Genomic DNA, 19122 nt, shown 5'->3' on the forward strand with positions numbered 1-19122 from the left:
TGTTGCCACCAGCCAACATCCATTTACTGTCCAACTTTAAACCCACAGAACCAACTTTTCATCTTCCTCATTTATTCATTCAACTGCCGTTTTCTGGAACAACCTTCCTTCATACGTATTTCCTGAAAATTACAATCTACAGAAGTTCAAGTCCAATGTCAACAAATATCTTCTTTCATCTTCTCAACCTCCAACCCAAGCACGGTACTAAGTACTATAGGTTCTAATACCTCTCGTGTTTGGGGTTCACATAAAAAAAAAAAAAAAAAAAGTATCCTGCTACAACCTGATAACCTTCTGCCATTTTCAAACCTTAATAATTCCTCATGTGTGAATGTAGATGCAAAATACTCATTCAGTTTGCTTGCTCTCTGAGCAGGATCATCAACTCTCGAACCATCGATGTCAAGTGGACCAATCAGATTCATCCCCTTCCTTTTAGAGTTTATATAAGTAAAGAAATGCTAGCTGTTTTTCTTAGCATCTTTTGCCAAGAATTTTTCGTAATCTGCCTTCGCCTGCCTAACCTCCTTTGTGACCTGATTACAGACTAGCTTATATCTGCCATAGGCTTCTGAGTCGCTTGAAAATTTATATGCATCCCATGCATTTTTGTTCTCTGTTACGAGTCTCATTAGTTCATTAGATAAACATTTAGTCCTAAACCTTGAACAATATTTCTTAATAGGTATGAAACTGTTAGTAGCATCCACGATTAATTCCTTGAATGCTTCCCACTTCGAATTTTCTGGCGGTAACATTGTCAGTTGATCCCACTGTACAGAATTTAAAAACTGTCTATGACCACTGTACTCACCCTTACGGAAGCAAAAACCCTTTCTTTTACCCCTGATGGTAATTAAGTCTTTAAGTAAATCCCACATCAGTACACTGTGATCACTGCCACCTAGTGGTTCCTTTATCTGCAAATTCTTAATACACGAATGATCACTGCTGATAACCAGATCAAGAGTATTGCTTTCTCTGGTTGCCTCTCGAACATGCTGCTGCAGAAAACAATCATCCAAGAAATCCACAAAAGTCATACAGCATGGTGGAGAAGGAAAGGTAGGCAGTTGTTTTCTCCATTTTGAGATTCAGAAAACCATTTTAAACCATTTCTTATATGGTTTTAAATTTCAGCTAATTTCGGACCATGCACCATTGAGATATCTTCTCCAATTAAAAAAATCCCACTTCTAGATTAACTCGTTGGAACTTGATGCTACAAGATTTTGATTTCAACATTGTATACTGTCCAGATAAATTACATTCTAATGCGGACTTTCTATCAAGACCAGTTTTAGAAGATACTAAGCCTAAGAGGCAAAAGAACCATAGTACTTAACAAGTTGCAACGATGTCGGCCGGAATCACACTTGAAGCAATAGTAATGCCAAAAGAAGCCACTAAAGAGTTAATGAGGATGTCACAGAGGGAAGATAACAATCTGAACTCGATCACTCAATTAGAGGGAAATGCCCAATCGATAGCTAAGATCCCAGATTCCTACTACTTAAATGATGGAGTGCTATACCATTACACTTCTTCCTGATAGCAAATCAACTTGAGACCAGCCATTTGAACAAATCATGGTTCCACATGCATTAAAACATGAGATTTTGGACAATGTCACAGTAGTCCCTTCAGTGGTCATCTAGCATTTGACAAAACATTACAGAAAATTAGAAAAGATTTTTTTTTGGAAGGACATGTACAGTGATGTCAAAAATTATGTAGATACTTGTACTTTGTGTTTGGAGAAAAGTGGATATAATCCAAAAGTGAAGGCAAATCTGATATGGGTTCCATCTGAGTCAACACCTCGATACAGAGTGAGTATGGATATCCTTGGGCCACTGCCCACCAGTTTAGATGGGGATAAATACCTGTATCCACTCTACAACATCATCATATCCACTCTACAACATCATCAACCTTTGCCCCTGGCAGACATACCCTGGTCCAGTTCCACATATCCTTTTTACAAAGCATGTTCCCCATGTCCCTGACAATAGAGTGACCAACAGCTACTAGTTTCTGCCTTGGGGGTTGCCGCGGTGTTGCACGATGACCAAGTGCAAGCTCTGGTGTTGATGTGGGCAGCTGAGGGCTTGATGGGCCCCTCAATTTAAATCCTTTGAGGGCATCCGCACTGTCCTTCATATAGGCCCATAATGCTGAGTTATCGCCTGATTTCCTTACACTCCTTACATCGCGCACACACAAAGGCATCCCCCATTACAATATCATCTTACACCCAGTGTTTCACTTACAGACTCTGCTGCACTTTGTGCCTTTAAACAACAAGAAGTAAGGTTTCTGTTTCCATTATTAATGATGTTCAAGGTAAAATCTCAGAAGATAACATTTTCAGTAGTATAAGAAAATTCAGCTCTGTGTATAGGAATATTTGATATTTTCACTTAGAATAAATGAGTTAAGAACTTTTTAATTTTTAACTGCATAGTCACTCTGTATTAAACATTATTAAAATTTTAAAAATAATGTTTAATATAGTGTATCAAATTATTATATATTGAACATTAATTTTATATATTACTGTATTGTTGAACTACAACAAAAAATGTTTATTTTAGCATCAGATGGATGTGGTGATAGGAAAGTTAATGGGGAAATAACTGCTGGTTCTGTGGTAAGTTTAGAAACAGAAAATTTAAATAATTAAATAGATTAATTGAAAATATAATAGTTTTATAATTATGTATACTGTATATTATAATAAAATGAAATATTTCATAAAGTGATTTGCCCATTATTATTAAGTCAAATTTCAATGATTTTATATTTATAGTCTATTTTTTATTTCAATAGCCTAACTTACAGCAGGTTGTGCCCGGAACTTGTATTAGAATTAGCACTGGGGCTCCAGTTCCTTCTAGTGCTGATGCTGTTGTTCAAGTTGAAGATACGGAAATTGTTAGTGTTGCTGATGAAGTATGTATATATGTTTTATGTGTAATTATTTTATTTTTTTTATTAGCCTTCTACTATTTCTTACAACAATATTGAAGCACCTATTAACAAAAGTCTCTAGCTAGTTTGCAAGAATGTATATTTTTGTGAAAATTTTAACTAGTATTTTTCAAACAATATTTTTAAACATAGTCATTAAATATATAATAGATATAGAAAAATTAATATGAGACTTTTTTCCTTTGGTGAATTTTCATTTTATCACATGTTATTACTGTATATCTTTATTGTTTAAATATAAGATAGATTATCATACCTTTTTGTAGGAAATTTCGTCACCCAAATTTCTTCATCAAACTGATCTGGTTAATATAATATAAAAGATCTAAGTTTATAATGCGAAAATATCCTTATTAAAAGATTGTAAAATTATGCGGTTTTCATAAAACTAATCTTGTCTTCAAGTCCCATTGTCTACTTACTGCTACCAAGGAAGAGAAAAGCATAGCCAATACACATCAATCTACCCCAAACCAAATCCATCAGCAAAGATAGACTAGAAACAGAAGACAGTTGTCAAACTATATTAAAAACTGTGTTAAAATATTTTAGACTTTTTTTATACACGACCAGGTGTTTTGGTTATGAACCATGCTCACAAGAAGTAAAGTGATAAATTAAACAATATCCACTCTCTTATATTTTAAAATAGTGCACCACGACAAGACTATTTTCGTTAATCAATGTGAATCACGCTATTCACACATGCGCATAAAGCCCCATGAGTCTGAAATAGTGTATGGTCTCCACACATTTATAGAATTACAGTTTTGTTTCAGCTGTTAACAGTTTTATGTATTCATTCTGTGTATTAATAACTTTAGCCTCGTTAAAAAGAAAGGAGAAGTATGTCGTGAAAGGAAAGTTCAGATGCACCTATCCTTTTCATCCTCACAGATGCCTGGTATTGTTGTAAACACATAGAAAGATAATTTTGGGTAGAACTTATGTAAAAGAAGTTGCATTCCCCACAAGCAATGTTATAGACTATATTGGTTCGCTCCATGTTAGAGACTGAGGTTGGTTGCCTTGCCCTCAGTATTGTCAGGAGTTTACTTGTTGGTTGTGCAACTATTTCGAATTCTGTATTTTTTAAAATGTTAATAAACTGTTCATACCGTTGTTGTACGTAAGGAACTTTTATGTTTAGTGTTCTTACTAAGTGGATTTGATTCAGATTTTTGTTTCGCCTGTCGCTGAATGTTCCTAATTATACCTAGTGTATATCTCCTAAAAAGGAATAGAAAAAAATATATATAGAGAAGTGATTATGGCGGTGATGCTGGTTTGTTTATACGTATAGTTGTCTAGTAATTTATGGCTATGTCAACTACAAATATCACTGAAAATTATCTGACTTCATCGAAAGCATTCGCCTTTTTAGTAGATTTCAGCAGAAAATATATTGAAAGGAAAGAGGCTTTGATATAATACAGTCAGACGGCCGCTGGTTTCCAGAGGTCGGCTGACTGTATTATATCAAACGACCTCTGGAAACCAGGCAGAAACCAGTTTTAAACAGCCTTCTGCACTAAGTGGGGCTCTGCTGTAGTCACCTTTCCTCTTCAAGAGCATCTCTAGGGATACATGATGACTCTTCCTATGATTAAAGCCAGCCCCTTTCATGTGGTAGGCAATGGCATACCACCACATTATCTGATGCCACAGAGACCATAACAAAACCAACTCAAAAAACTGCTGTTAAAGGAAGACCTACAACTAGGAGGAAGGATGGGATCAGTGAAATTTTGCGATGCTGCTCGTATAGCCTATGACCGATGCAGTTGGAGGATTTTGTTGGTCGCCACAACAGCTCCTCAGGGAACAATATGACTGGAAGAAGAAGATATCCCTTATTTAAAAATCTTGTTGTAAATTCCCTGAGTTCATCATTGAGAGTTTCTTATGTAGAACTATATCTGTATGCATTATAAAATTGGTTAAAAGTGATACTCCTTTTATACATAAAAGGGTGTTAGCTCGAATACTGCAAAAATCTCCCGAATTAGTAGGTTTATAGTATATTTTAAAGAGTGTGTCATCGTTGGTTAAATTTGAAAGTGTCTGCAATTCTGCCCAGACACGATAGGAGGGAGTACATGATGAGAGCCTTGTATGCTATCGAGGCAGTGTTAGGTGGGTCGGAAAACTGCTAGCTTGGGGGAATTCACAGACTAAAAGGTTAAAAGTAGCCACAAGCAGAGGTGAAGGTGATTCTTGCACGACTTCTATTAGAATAAGTAGCGACCCGGAGTGAGGGGTGCTGGGGGTTTCAGGGACTGATGGCAGTCATCGTGAAATAGGTGGGTATATGGGATGTGTTAGGGTGAATAGGAATAGGTGCATGTATGCTTGCAATGTATACCAATGCTAGAAGTATAGTAAATAAATTTGATGAATTTCAAGTGTTGGTCAAGACATCAAAGGCGGATATTGTTGGGATTTCAGAGACGTGGTGTCACACTGATATTAGGAATGCAGAATTGGAATTTTGATTTAAAGATATAATTACCATCAGGGGTAAAGGAAAGAGTTTTTCCTTCCGTAAAGGTGAGTACAGTGGTCTCAGACAGTTTTTAAATTCTGTACGGTGGGATCAACTGACGATGTTACCAACAGTAAATTCTAAGTGAGAAGCATTCAAGGAATTAATTGTGGAAGCTACTAAAAGTTTCATACCTATTAAGAAATATTGTTCATGGTTTAGGCGTTGAACAAAATGGTTATCAAGTGAACTAATGAGAGTCATGACAGAGAAGAAAAATGCATGGGATGCATATAAATTATCAAGCAACTCAGAAGCCTATGGCTGATATAAGCTAGTCTGTAATCAGGTCACAAAGGAGGTTAGGCAGGCGAAAGCAGTTTACGAGAAATCTTTGGCAAAAGATGCTAAAAAAAACAGGAAGGATTTCTTTACTTTTATAAAGTGTAAAAGGAAGGGGATGAATCTGATTGGTCCACTTGATATCGATAGTTCGACTGTTGATGATCCTGCTCAAAAAACAAACTGAATGAGTATTTTGCATCTACATTCACACATAAGGAGTTATTAAGGTTTGAAAATGGCAGAAGGTTATCAAATTGTAGCAGTGTGCTTAATAATTTTGTAATAACTGAGAGCAAAATGAAGGAGAAATTGGTGAAGTTAAACATAAGATAGGCACCTGGGGTGGATGGGATCTATCCTGTTATATTAAAGGAGGCAGTAAAGCAACTAAGCAAACCCTTAGCCATAATTATGAGAACATCCTTGGACTCAGGCGAGGTCCCCACGGACTGGAGACATGCAAATGTCTCCCCAGTTTGCAAAGCTGGATTGAAGGGTGACACGAGTAATTACAGACCAGTTAGTTTAACTTCTGTTCCAGACAGAAGTTAAATGGAGTCACTGCCACAAATTTAAACAGATACACCAACCGTTTAAAACTGATTTCATAATAAATTAAAATGGTACAAGAGACTGTATAATAATATTTTCAAAAATTGATTATTTAGAAAAAACTAGTTTAAGACAAAAATAAAATAAAATAAATAAATACGTTAAAATGCATTAAAATATAAATTTAAATGCGATAAAAACACTATTGAAGCTTTTGGAAGTGTCTGCCTCCTTCCTCAACAATAATGGAACCTAAGCAACACATCCTGAAATAACAGGTTCACGGCACACGTGGATGACAAGGCGTATACTCGGTATTCCTTTCACATGTACCAGAACCGGAAATGGCCTGGGGGCATGGAAAACTAAAACATTTATCTCTCAAAAAAACCACCACCTCAAAAAGGGAGTGAAGTCGTACTCCCCTATCTGTATTCATGCCATTGTTTCCTGAGAATCCAATCCACAGACCGTCGAGCCACTTGCGGTCCCAGTATCTATGCACCCGGTCGAGGATGACAGCTTTGTCGGGGGAGATTCTGGGACCGCAAGTGGCTGGAAAATCTGTGGATAGAATCATCTGGCAACAATGGCATGAATAGAGATAGGGGAGTACGACTTCACCCCCTTTTTGAGGTTTTTGCCAGAGATAAACGTTTAAGTTTTCCTCGCCCCCAGGCCACTTCCTGTTATGGTACATGTGAAAGGAATACCGAGTATGCGTCTGGTCATCCACGCGTGCCGTGAACCTGTTATTTAAGGATGCGTCGCTTAAGTTTCATTATTGCTCAGGAAGGAGGCAGACACCTCCGAAAGGTTCAAAAATGTTTTTATCGCTTTTAAATTTATATTTTAATGCATTTTAACATATTTATTTATTTTATTTTATTTTTGTCTTAAACTAGTTTTTTGTAAATATTATTTTACAGTCTCTTGTATCATTTTATTTTCTTATTAAATCAGTTTTAAACGGTTGGTGTATCTGTTTAAATTCGTGGTATGAATAATCCCAAACTTAGAGGCCTTATTGTGAATGGAGTCACTGGTTAAAGATGCATTGCAGGATAATCTAGACAATACTGCAGCAATAATTCAGACACAGCATGGGTTTGTTAAGGGAAAGTCTTGTCTGACAAATTTGATAGGATATTATGATGTGGTTACAAAGGAACTGGATGGAAAAAATAATTTTGATATCATATATTTGGATTTCAGGAAAGCTTTTGACACTGTTGCGCATGGAAGACTATTGTACAAATTGGAGCAGAATGGTATTAAGGGTAAGTTGCTACAATGGATAAAAGGATGGTTGAGTGGGAGAAGACAGAGGGTGGTAATTAATGGGTCTGCTCATCGTGGACTAATGTTATTAGTGGAGTCCCACAGGGTTCGGTGTTGGGTACTTTGTTGTTTTGTATATTTATCAATGATATTGATGAAGGTGTATCAGGCTTAGTGTCAAAGTTTGCAGATGATACAAAGGTTGGCAGGGTTGTTAATGACAGTAATGGCAGTGTGCTACTGCAACAGGATCTAGAAAATTTGGGCAGATGGGCTAAGAAGTGGCAACTGAAGTTTAACCTTGACAAATGCAAAGTACTGCATATGGGTAGAAGTAACTCCAGAGAAACGTACCAACTGTGTGGTACTACACTTAAGGTGGTAGAAAATGAAAAAGACCTGGGAGTAATTGTGCAGTCAGATATGAAGTTTTCTGAGCAATGCAGACAGACTGCTAGGGCAGGTCATGGGGTTTTGTCAATGATAGGATTTTGCTCGCAGGGAAAATGAGGTGATTGTCCCTCTGTATAAGGCAACGGTCAGACCACGCCTTGAGTACTGCGTACAGGTCTGGAGGCCTCATTTTAGGAAGGATGTAGATTTTCTTGAGCATGTACAGAGAAGGGCAACAAGATTGGTGAGGGGAATGAAGGGATCCTCTTACCAAGAGAGGCTTAAGTTCTGCAAATTGCAGTGGATGGAGACTAGGCACCTGTCCAGTGATCTGATTGAGGTGTATAAGGCCTTGAATGGATTGAGCACGCTGAATTCTGATGGGATCCTTCCACTTGTTCAGATTACGAACCTAAGGGGGCATAAATTCAAATTAAGAAAAGGCAGATGTAGAATAGATGTGCAGAAATTTGCCTTTAGCCAGTGGGTGGTTAATTGCTGGAACAGACTTCCATCTGTTGTTGTGGAAGTTGATAAGTTAAATAAATTTAAGGAGGAACTGGACAGGCATTTGGAAGGAATGGGTATAATTTTTTTTTTTTTTTTTTATTTTGGCTGATGCTGCATAAGCTCATTCACTTGATTTCTTGCATCACATGCCACTACTACTACTATTGACCCTTGTTAATGTGAAATTAAGAAAATTTATAGAGTTCTCACCTGGTTTTTCCTTTTTCAAAGTGAATTAAGTCTTGTGTTTATATTATTAAAAGAACTCATAAGATTATTTACGTTGTCTTCATATGAAATAACAAGAATATCATCTAAGTACCTACCATAAAATGTTAACCCATGAATATACAGATTTAAGTGTAATTACTCGATAGTGTTAGGATAAATTTCTGCTACTAAACCACTCAGGCTAAGTCCCATTGGAAGGCCAAAAATTTGTCTATAAATGTTACATTGAAAATCAATGTAATTAGCCTCTATAAGAAATTTGATTAAATGAAATATTTCGGCTATAGGTAACTTGGTTTTATTTAGCATTATGGGATTACTTTTAATCAAATCCCATAATGTGCTGAGTGAATATTCAACATCTACATTAGTATACAATGAGACAACATCAAGGTAAAATGTGGTAGCTCGAATTTATCATCATTATCTATCTTTTTGTCCTTTAATATATTAAAAAGGGAATCGGAATTTTTTATACTGAATTTTAAGGTAAGACGTAACAGTTTTATTATTTCATATAAATAAGACACTAGAGATGGAAAAGCCGAAGTTTTGTAGGAAACAATTGGTCTAATCAGATACCCCATTTTATGCAACTTTATGTGTCCAAACAAGATCGGTACATTGTTAGTTCTTGCATTAGGATTCTTTAGTGTCGCCATTGTAATATAATCTTTTCTCCTATATTCTGTTAAAGTATTATTGAACTGTTTTATCAGGTTGTCAAACATACTTCTATTTTCCAGTCGATAGGTGGAATTATTGGATATGATATTCTTCAATTTCTCAATATAATCCTCCCTATTTTAGACAACATACATTTTAAAATATACCATAAACCTACTAATAGAGGGAAATTTTTGCATTATTCGAGCTACTACCCTTTTACGTAGAAAAGGAGTATCATTTTTAACCAATTTTATAATGCAAGAGTTTTTTTTGTAGAACTATATTTGTTCTACACAAGAAACTCTCAATGACAAACTCAGGGAACTTACAACAAGATTTTTAAACAGGGGTATAATTAGGAAAATTCAGCGACAGGCGAAACAAAAATCCGAATTGGTTAGTTACGCATAGTAAGAATACAACACATAAAAGTTCCTTATGTACAACAATGGTATGAACAGTTTAACATTTTTAAAAATACAGAATTCAAAATAGTTGCACAGTCGACAAGTAAACTCCAGACAATATTGAGGGTGAGGAAACCAACCTCAAACTCTAACATGGAGCAAACCAATATAGTAACAAACATTATTTGTAGGGAATGCAGCTCATTTTACATCGGTTCTACCCAGGCATCTGTGAGGACAAAAAGGACAGGTGCATCTGAACTTTCCTTTCACGCCATCCAGGAGAACCATGTTTTTCTTTTTAACAAGGCTAAAGTTATTAATACACAGAATGAATACATAAAACTGTTAATAGCTGAAACACATGAAATGAAACGAAACTGTAATTCTATAAATGTGTGGGGGCCATACACTATTTCAGACTCATGGGCCTTTATACGCATATGTGAATAGCATGATTCACATTGGTTACGAAAATAGTCTTGTCGTGGTGCACTAATTTTAAAGTATAAGAGAGTGGATATTGTTTAATTTATCACTTTACTTCTTGTGAGCATGGTTCATAACCAAAATACCTGGTCGTGTATAAAAAAAGTCTAAAATATTTTAACACAGTTTTTAATATAGTTTGACAACTTTCTTCTGTTTCTAGTCTATCATTGCTGATGGATTTAGTTTGGAGTAGACTGATGTGCATTGACTATGCTTTTCTCTTCCTCGGGACTTGAAGACAAGATTAGTTTTATGAAAACTGCATAATTTTACAATATTTTAATAAGGATATTTTCGCATTATAAACTTAGATCTTTTATATTATATTTACCAGATCAGTCTGATGAAGAAATTTGGGTGAAGAAATTTCCTACAAAAAGGTATGATAATCTATCTTATATTTAAGCAATATTACTTAAATTAGTAAAAATTGGGCTTCATTGCTCTTATATTTTAAAATCTTAGAAAAAAATGTATATCTTTATGAATATTCTATTTCTTTTGGTTAGAAACCTGTAGATTTAACTGGCATTCCTCAGTCATAAATACAGTTAGCATTAGCATTAGCATTAGAAGAGGCATATGATGGAAGAAAGCAAGCTTATGCATATTAGCCAATAAAAAACTCCTCCGTTCGTTCAAAATACCTGTCCAGTTCTCTGACATATGTTAGTATTAAATGGCAGAACCATCTAAGGAAGCAGCCGACCGGGCTAGCCGAGTGGGTAAAGTACCTGCCCGGCAACCCAAAGGTCGCGGGTTCGATTCCCGCCTCGGGCTTGGATCAAAGTACTGCAAAAACCTTGGGAGGTGCAATATGGCCACAGAAGCCGATGCGCCAACAACTACCAAATCAATCAATCAAAATCTAAGGAAGCAAAATAACAAAATCAAAAAAGGTTTTCCCTACTTTCATAATTTATCTGCTCCTTTCAAATATTTTTCTCATCCATCTTTAGATCTAAAGCTGCCTTTCTGTGCTTTGGTGGAGTTTGCAGATTCTGAAAGAAGCTAAATCAGCTTACAAGCTATAATTATTTTTTCATAATTCAAATATTTATCCATTTATTTTCATTATCTGAGTTAAAAAATTATTCTCATAAATATTCTCTCTCTCTCTCTCTCTCTCTCTCTCTCTCTCTCTCTCTCTCTCTCTCTCTCTCTCTCTCTCTCTCTCTCTCTCTCTTTTAAGGCCTTAATACTTAATTTCCAAACTTTATAGCTTGCTGAAATTCCACTTATGAATTCTCTTTGCATTGATAGTTACGCTATTTAGTATTAGTATTAGAAGTGGAAAATGATGCAAGAAAGCAAGCTTATACAGCATGAGCAAAAAAAACAAAAAATAAAACCTTTCTAAACACCTGTCTGATCCCTATAATAATATGTCTAGTTCATCTGTAACTTTATTCAAACTACCCACTTCCACTGCAGCAGAGGGAAGTTTGTTCCAACAATCAACTATCTGCTTACTGAAAACAAATTTCCACACATCTATACTGCAACTGTCCTCCTCAATTCAAATTTATGTACCTTCATATGTGTTGTCTCAGCAAGTTGTTATAGAATTTCTGGTGTAATAGCTACTTAGGCCATATTGCACCTCCAAAAGTAATTGAGGATAAATATAAAAATGGCCTGGGTAGCAGTTAGAAATTATCATACATTTGAATTTAATTGACTGTGTTGGCCCAGGAGAAAGCTATCAAACTTTAAATGTTATAAAGCTATAAATAACTTCACATAAGATGCACTGCTGAAGAAATGTTTTGCAATATTTATTGTCATTCTTATTTTAAGTAGATCTTTTCTATATTATAACCGTACTAGTTATATATTTTGTATATTATTTATATTGCTTATTATATTTCATATCCTGTTATGGCTGACAAATGTGCTGCATTGCTGCTTCTTCTGATTTTGAGTTAGAGGACTCATTAGTACCTGACACTGAGGATTTTTCACCTCTACATCCTTTGGGAAACACCAAGGTTCCTTTAAAAGATCCAAAAGCTTCTTTAATGAGACTTAGTGATGCTGCTAATTAGGTCTCAGAATTTTGCATTCACTGCAGTAAAGCAAACTTTCTCAAAACTGACTCAAAATTGATCCCAATTGTTTCTCCGAGAGAGTTACTAAACGAACAACATGAACAATGTCCCCAAGGTGTCTGTTCTGTTTATGATGAAAAAACCTAAATCGAGAAAAGATATTGTGAAATGTTTTGCCTGCACGGCCAGTAAGGTTATTGCATAGCATAATTTTGGACAAATCGGTGAATCTGGACGCAATAGCAACCGTGTTATTGAGGGAGAACTATAAGCTTAAAATCATCAGTGAGTAGATAAATACAACAGAAACCATCTTAGAAAAGGCTGCAGACACCTCTGCTTTTTTTTCACTTAAAAATGATTATTTTAATGGTACAATGCATAAGGTCCCTGATCATTCTGTTCCTGTTTGCCCACAACTGAACATACAAAGTTCAGCCCCTGCTTCAAAATTTGCTGATGTTTCCCGCTGGGATATTCAAACACAAATTGCTTCTAATTCTTGTCCAGGTCTTTAAATTGCAATTTGCTGTTTTTAAGAATTCTCAGACACAAATTGTTACTAGTAAAGAATCTCAAATGGAAGACAAAAATATAAAATCCACCAAGAATGTGCTTATTCTTAGGGCTACAGAAAATTCAGATTATAAACCAGCACAGAGGTTAAGAACTTGACAAAGGCTGAAGGCCAAGTTCAGAAATATGTTACTAGTAAAGAATCTCAAATGGAAGACAAAAATATAAAATCCACCAAGAATGTGCTTATTCTTAGGGCTACAGAAAATTCAGATTATAAACCAGCACAGAGGTTAAGAACTTGACAAACGCTGAAGGCCAAGTTCAGAAATATGAAGTTTTCTGAGCAGTGCAGATGGGCTGCAAGAGTAGCTCATGGTGTATTGTCGATGATATATAGGAATTTTTCTAGCAGGGATAAGGAGGTGATTATTCCCTTGTATAAGGCAATGGTCAGAGCACACCTAGAGTACTGTATACAGGTCTGGAGGCCTCATTTCAAGAAGGATGTAGAGATGCTGGAACGAGTACAGAGAAGGGCAACAAGATTAGTGAATGGAACAAAGGGGTGCTCTTACGAAGAAAGGCTTAAGTTTTGCAAATTACAGTGTCTGGAGACTAGGCACCAGGGAGGTGATCTGATAGAGGTGTATAAAGCCTTGAATGGTTTGAGCATGCTCAATGCTGATGGGATTCTTCCTCTTGCTCAGAATAATCACCTGAGAGGGCATAAATTCAAATTGAGAAAGGACAGATGTAGGATAGACGTGAGGAAATTTGCCTTTAGCCAGCAGGTGGTTTGTTGGTGGAATAGACTTCCATCCCTTGTCGTGGAAGTTGATAGCCTAAATATGTTTAAGGCTCAGCTGGACAGGTATTTCGAACGAACAGAGGGGTGAAGTGGAAGTGGTTATTTTTTATTTATTTATTTTTTTTTTTTATTTATATTTTTTTTTTGGCTGATGCTGCATAAGCTTGCTTTCTTGCATCAAATGCCTCTACTAATGCAATGCTAATGCTAATAATGGACCCAATACTGAACCCTGAGGGACTCCACTAATAACATTAGTCCACGATGAGCAGTGTCCATTGATTACCACTCTCTGTCTTCTCCCCCTCAACTCCTTTATCCATAGCAGCAATTTGCCTCCAATGCCACTCTGCTCCAATTTGTGCAGCAGTCTTCCATGTGCATCAGTATCAAAAGCCTTTCTAAGATCCAAGTATATAATATCAAAGTTATTCCCTGCATCCAGTTCTTTTGTGACTGCATCATAGTATCCAATCAAATTGGTCAGGCAAGACTTCCCCTTAACAAAACCATGCTGTGTCTGAGCTATAACTGAAGTCTTGTCTAGATGATCCTGCAGTGCTTCTTTAACCAGTGCCTCCATTAATTTTCCTGGAACAGAAGTTAAACTAACAGGTCTATAATTACTTGTGTCGCCCTTTGATCCGCCTCTGTGAATTGGGGTCACATTTGCACATGTCCAGTCCAGAGACAATCATCAAGTTGTGATTTGAAGTGCCTAAATGACCTCTCACTTCGACCGTGTACTTAGAAGGGTTGTTTGGGAGAAAACGATCAATGATTAGGATTGTCCGGTTTTCTTGTAGGTAAATGAAACGTCACAGGAAAGTAGTAGCAGAGACACAAGAAGCAGAAATGACACAAGACAGTAATTAGTGGCAAACATTTATTTGACATAATATTAACAATGGAGTACGAGATGGATGCATTTCATGATGTTACCACAGATCCTCGAAGGTTCCACCATGAGACGCGATGCATGCGTGACACCGATGCAACATGGATTGGTGGACACGGTCGAACACACCTGGAGTTTCTTTGACAGTAGCAGCAGCGCAGATGAGTCTCGCCATGAGATCGATTTCCATTTCCACAAGCGATTCATGCACGATAGATTTGAGGACCCCCCCCCACAGAAAGAAATCAAGGCTCGATTAATCAGGTGAGTGTAGGGGCCAGGCAACAGGTCCACCATGGCCAATACATCGATGCCCAAAACCCCTGTTCAAATGGTAACGAACACACCTTCCATAATGGGCAGGCGCCCCGTCATGCTGAAACCAAATGTTGCATCTAACATTTGCTGGAACATCATAAAGTAACCCTGGTAGAACTTGTTCAAGAAAGATCCGATATTTAGCGGAGTTCATGCGGGATGGTAACAGGTATGGGCTGACTAAGCAGTCACTGACCATACCTGCCTACACATTTATTGCGAAGCGATGTTGTGCCGCATGGGGCGCACACCGTATGGGTTGTCGTGAGCCCACACATGAGTATTGTACTGATTGAATAAGCCTTCCTGAGTGAAATAAGCCTCATCCGTGAACAAAACATAGGCTGGAAAATTCAAGTCTTGAACACTTTCTTGGAGAAACTACTGTGCAAAAGTCACACATGCAGGATGATCTTAGGGAGCAGTAACTGAACCCTTTGGAGATGAAAGGGGTGTAAGGAATCATCATGCCAGACACGCTGTACACTGCAATGAGACACTCCTAAGGCAGAGGCAACGGCATGTGTGCTGGTAGTAGGATTATTCTGGACGGCATTCAAACAAACTTTCTTTCATGGCAGGAGTTTGCGTCGAACGTGGTCTGCCCGCACTACTCCTGTTACCTCTAAATAACCCATAATCACAAATTTTGATGCACACGTGCATCAAAAATTTGTGATTATGGGTTAAAAAACAAATGGTGGTCCGGTACATGACTGTCTGGGAAGTGTTCACCATAAATTCATAGAGCGGCCTGCCCATTGCCCTCTGCTAATCCTAGTGTATGTCTGCCAGCCCTCTGCTGGCAGACATACACTAGGTGCATGTCTGCCAGCTCACAGTTCGTATATCAATGCATGCTCTTCGTGCGGCAACTACTGCTTGAATGAGTAAACCAGAAATTTTCCCTGTCGCGAACTGATGAACAGCGCTGTCTACCGATTTACGGTGACGTTTCCAGTTATGTGTTCCTATGCGATTCACATTCCTCTAGATCTTACCTACCTCCCCTAAACGTTTGTAGCAATATTTTTGAGACACCCTGTATATATGGAATTAATTCCTGTTCTTCCATATCATTGTTGTTTCCTTGGAAAATTCTACCCCTTGCAAGGCTCAAGGGGTAGAATTTTTCTCAGCCTTGTCTGTGCTTGTTAACAGCAGAGACTGTTTCTACAGGGATGGGATACAAAATAGAAAGGGTGCAAGAATATTTCCTGATGCTATCGAGGCAGAGTTTGGTTGGTCAGAAAACTGCTAGGTTAGGGGGATATACGGATTAATAGATTAACAGTAGCCACTGGCAGAGGTGAAAGAGATTCTTGCACTGCTTCTATTGAAATGCAATTGAGCAGCAGCCAGGAAAACAAGGCAATGGGGATTTCCAGGACTGCTGAGAGTCATAGTGGAACAAGTAAATACATGGGCTCTGTTAGGGTAACTAAAAGTAGAAACAGGTGCATGTATACTTGCATGTACGCCAATGCTAATGGTATAGTTAATAAATTTGATGATCTTGAAGTGCTAGTCAAGAAATCAAAGGCAGATATTGTTGGGATATCAGAGTCATAAGCAGTGTGGAATTGGAATTTGGGGAGTATAATGGGTACAGTAAGAATAGAGAGAACAGAAAGGGAGGAGGGTTTATGCTGTTAGTTGTTATGTTGTTGATGTTAGTGGACAATGCAATATTGAGTCTGTTTTGGTGTGAGATAAGCACTGGGAAAGGAAAAAGGAGAGTAGGTGTGTGTTATAGGCCTAATGAATCTTATGAGTATAATGAGCAATTGTGCAGAGAAATAGAGTGGGCCAGAAATCAGTGTGACTTATAATTGGGGATTTTAAATTCCGAGAGATTGGCTGGGATTTGTAGGTTGTTTACTCACACACTAGCAAGGCTTTTGGGGATTTATTGAATAATTGTTTTCTACAGCAGCATGTTCGGGAGGCAACTAGAGGGAGTAATACTCTTGATCTGATTATCAGTAGTGATTCTTCAAGCATTAAGAATCTGCAGATAGAGGAACCACTAGGTGGCAGTGATCACAGTGGGTTGAAGTTTTATTTACTCAAAGAGGTAACTACCATCAGGGGTAAAGGGAAGGGTTTTTGCTTTTGGAAAGGTGATTATGGTGGTCTGAGAACGTATTTAAATTCTATACGGTGGGACCAACTGATGATGTTACAAACAGCAAATTCAAAATGGGAAGTATTCAAAGAAATAATCTTGGAATCTACTAGAATTTTCATACCAATTAAAAAATATTTTTCAAGATTTAGGGACCTAAATGGATGTCAAATAACTAATTATACATATGGCAGACAAGAAAAATGCATGTGATACATATAAATTAACACATGACACAGAAGCCTATGATAGATATAAGCTGGTCTGTAACCAAGTCACAAAGGAGGTTAGGCAGGCAAAGGCAGATTAGGAGAAATCTTTGGCAAAGGATACAAACAAACAGTTCTTCACTTATGTAAACTCTAGAAGGAAGGGGATGAATCAGATTGGTCCACTTGATATCAGTGGTTCAACTGTTGGTGATCCTGCTCAGATAGGTAACAAACTCAATGAATATTTTGCATCTACTTTCACACATCAGGAGTTATTCAGGATGGGGAATGCCAGAGGTGTATTGAACTCTGGCAGTAAGCTAGATAATCTTGTAATAACAGAGTAAAGTGGAGAAGAAATTGTTGAAGATAAACATAAGAAAGTGACCTGGGGTGGATGGAATCTGTTCAGTTGTATTAAACGGGGCAGCAAAGGAAGTAAACAAACCCTTAGCCATAATTATGACAACTTCCTTGGACTCAGGGAAGGTACAGTTGGACTGTAAATGTGCAAATGTGACCCCATTTCACAAAATTTGTTGTTGTTGTTATTATTTGGTTTTTAGGAGCATTAGCCACTAAGGTCATGTTGCTCCAGGAATATGCGGTGGTCATTCCCTGACCTTTCCGCATCCTCCGTATTTGGTGGTGATGGGATCGAACCCCGGTGTAATCAAGAAGCATGTGCTATGCACTGCTGCTCCTTCCCACCTGGCAACGGAGGCGGCCTAATTCACAAAGGAGGATCAAAGGGAGACACAGGTAATTACAGACCTGTTAGTTTAACTTCTGTTTGGGGAAATTAATGGAGGTACTGTTTAAAGAAGCATTGCAGGATCATCTAGACAAGACTTCAGTTATAGCTCGGATACCGCATGGGTTTGTTAAGGGGAAGTCTTATCTGAACAATTTGATTGGATACTATGATGTAGTCACAAAGTGATATCATATATTTGGATCTTAGAAAGTCTTTTAATACTGTTGCACATGGAAGACTGCTGCTCAAATTGGAGCAGTGTGCCATTGAAGGCTAATAGCTGCTATATATAAAGGGATTGTTGAGTGGGAGAAAGCAGAGAGTGGTAATCAATCGATATTGCTCCATGGACTTATGTTATTAGTGGAGTCCCCCAGGGTGCAGTGTTGGGTCCATTGTTGTTTTCTGTGTTCATTAATGATATCAATGATGGTATATCAGGCTTAATGTCCAAGTTTGCAGACGATATGAAGGTTGGCATGGTTGTTAATGACACAAACGACAGTACGCTGCTGCAACGGGAACTAGAAAAGTTGAGCAGATGTGCTGAGAGGTGGCAATTGAAGTTTAACATTGACAAATCTAAAGTACTGCATATGGAAGCAGTAACCCCAGAGTAGCATATCAACTGTGTGGTACTATATTGACAGTGGTAGAGAGTGAAAAGGTCCTGGGAGTAAATGTGCAGGCAGACATGAAGTTTTTCTGAGCAGTGCAGGCAGTCTGCAAGAGTAGCTCCTGGTGTCTTGTCAATGATATACAGGAATTTTTCTTGCAGGGATAAGGAGGTGATTATCCCCTTGTATAAGGCAATGGTCAGGCTCTAGTTTAAGAAGGTTCTAGAGCTGTTGAAATGAGTACAGACAGAGAAGGGCAACAAGATTAGTTAAGAATAGAAAATAACAAACATTTTTAATGCCATTTATTTGAACAAAGATATTCTCTTACAATGAAAGGCTAAAGTTTTGCAAATTACAGTGTCTGTATTCCAGGCACCTGCGAGGTGATCTGATCGAGGTGTATAAAGCTTTGAATGGTTCGAGCATGCTGAATGCTGATGGGATTCTTC

At 37.5% G+C, this 19122-nt stretch overlaps 1 protein-coding gene across 1 annotated transcript in view; it reads left to right on the plus strand.

The window, feature by feature from the left end:
* Nucleotides 1-19122, plus strand: part of cin (Molybdenum cofactor synthesis protein cinnamon) — a 321839-nt gene that overhangs the window by 202241 nt on the left and 100476 nt on the right. The window contains exons 12-13 of the mRNA XM_090376470.1: nucleotides 2601-2656; nucleotides 2836-2958. Of these exons, the coding sequence (XP_090232596.1) occupies nucleotides 2601-2656; nucleotides 2836-2958 (179 nt within the window). The remainder of the gene's footprint in view (nucleotides 1-2600; nucleotides 2657-2835; nucleotides 2959-19122) is intronic.

This window comes from Mastigoproctus giganteus, chromosome 6, assembly GCF_048544385.1.
Source record: "Mastigoproctus giganteus isolate SK-2022 chromosome 6, ASM4854438v1, whole genome shotgun sequence".
NCBI classification, from domain to species: Eukaryota; Metazoa; Arthropoda; class Arachnida; order Uropygi; family Thelyphonidae; genus Mastigoproctus; species Mastigoproctus giganteus.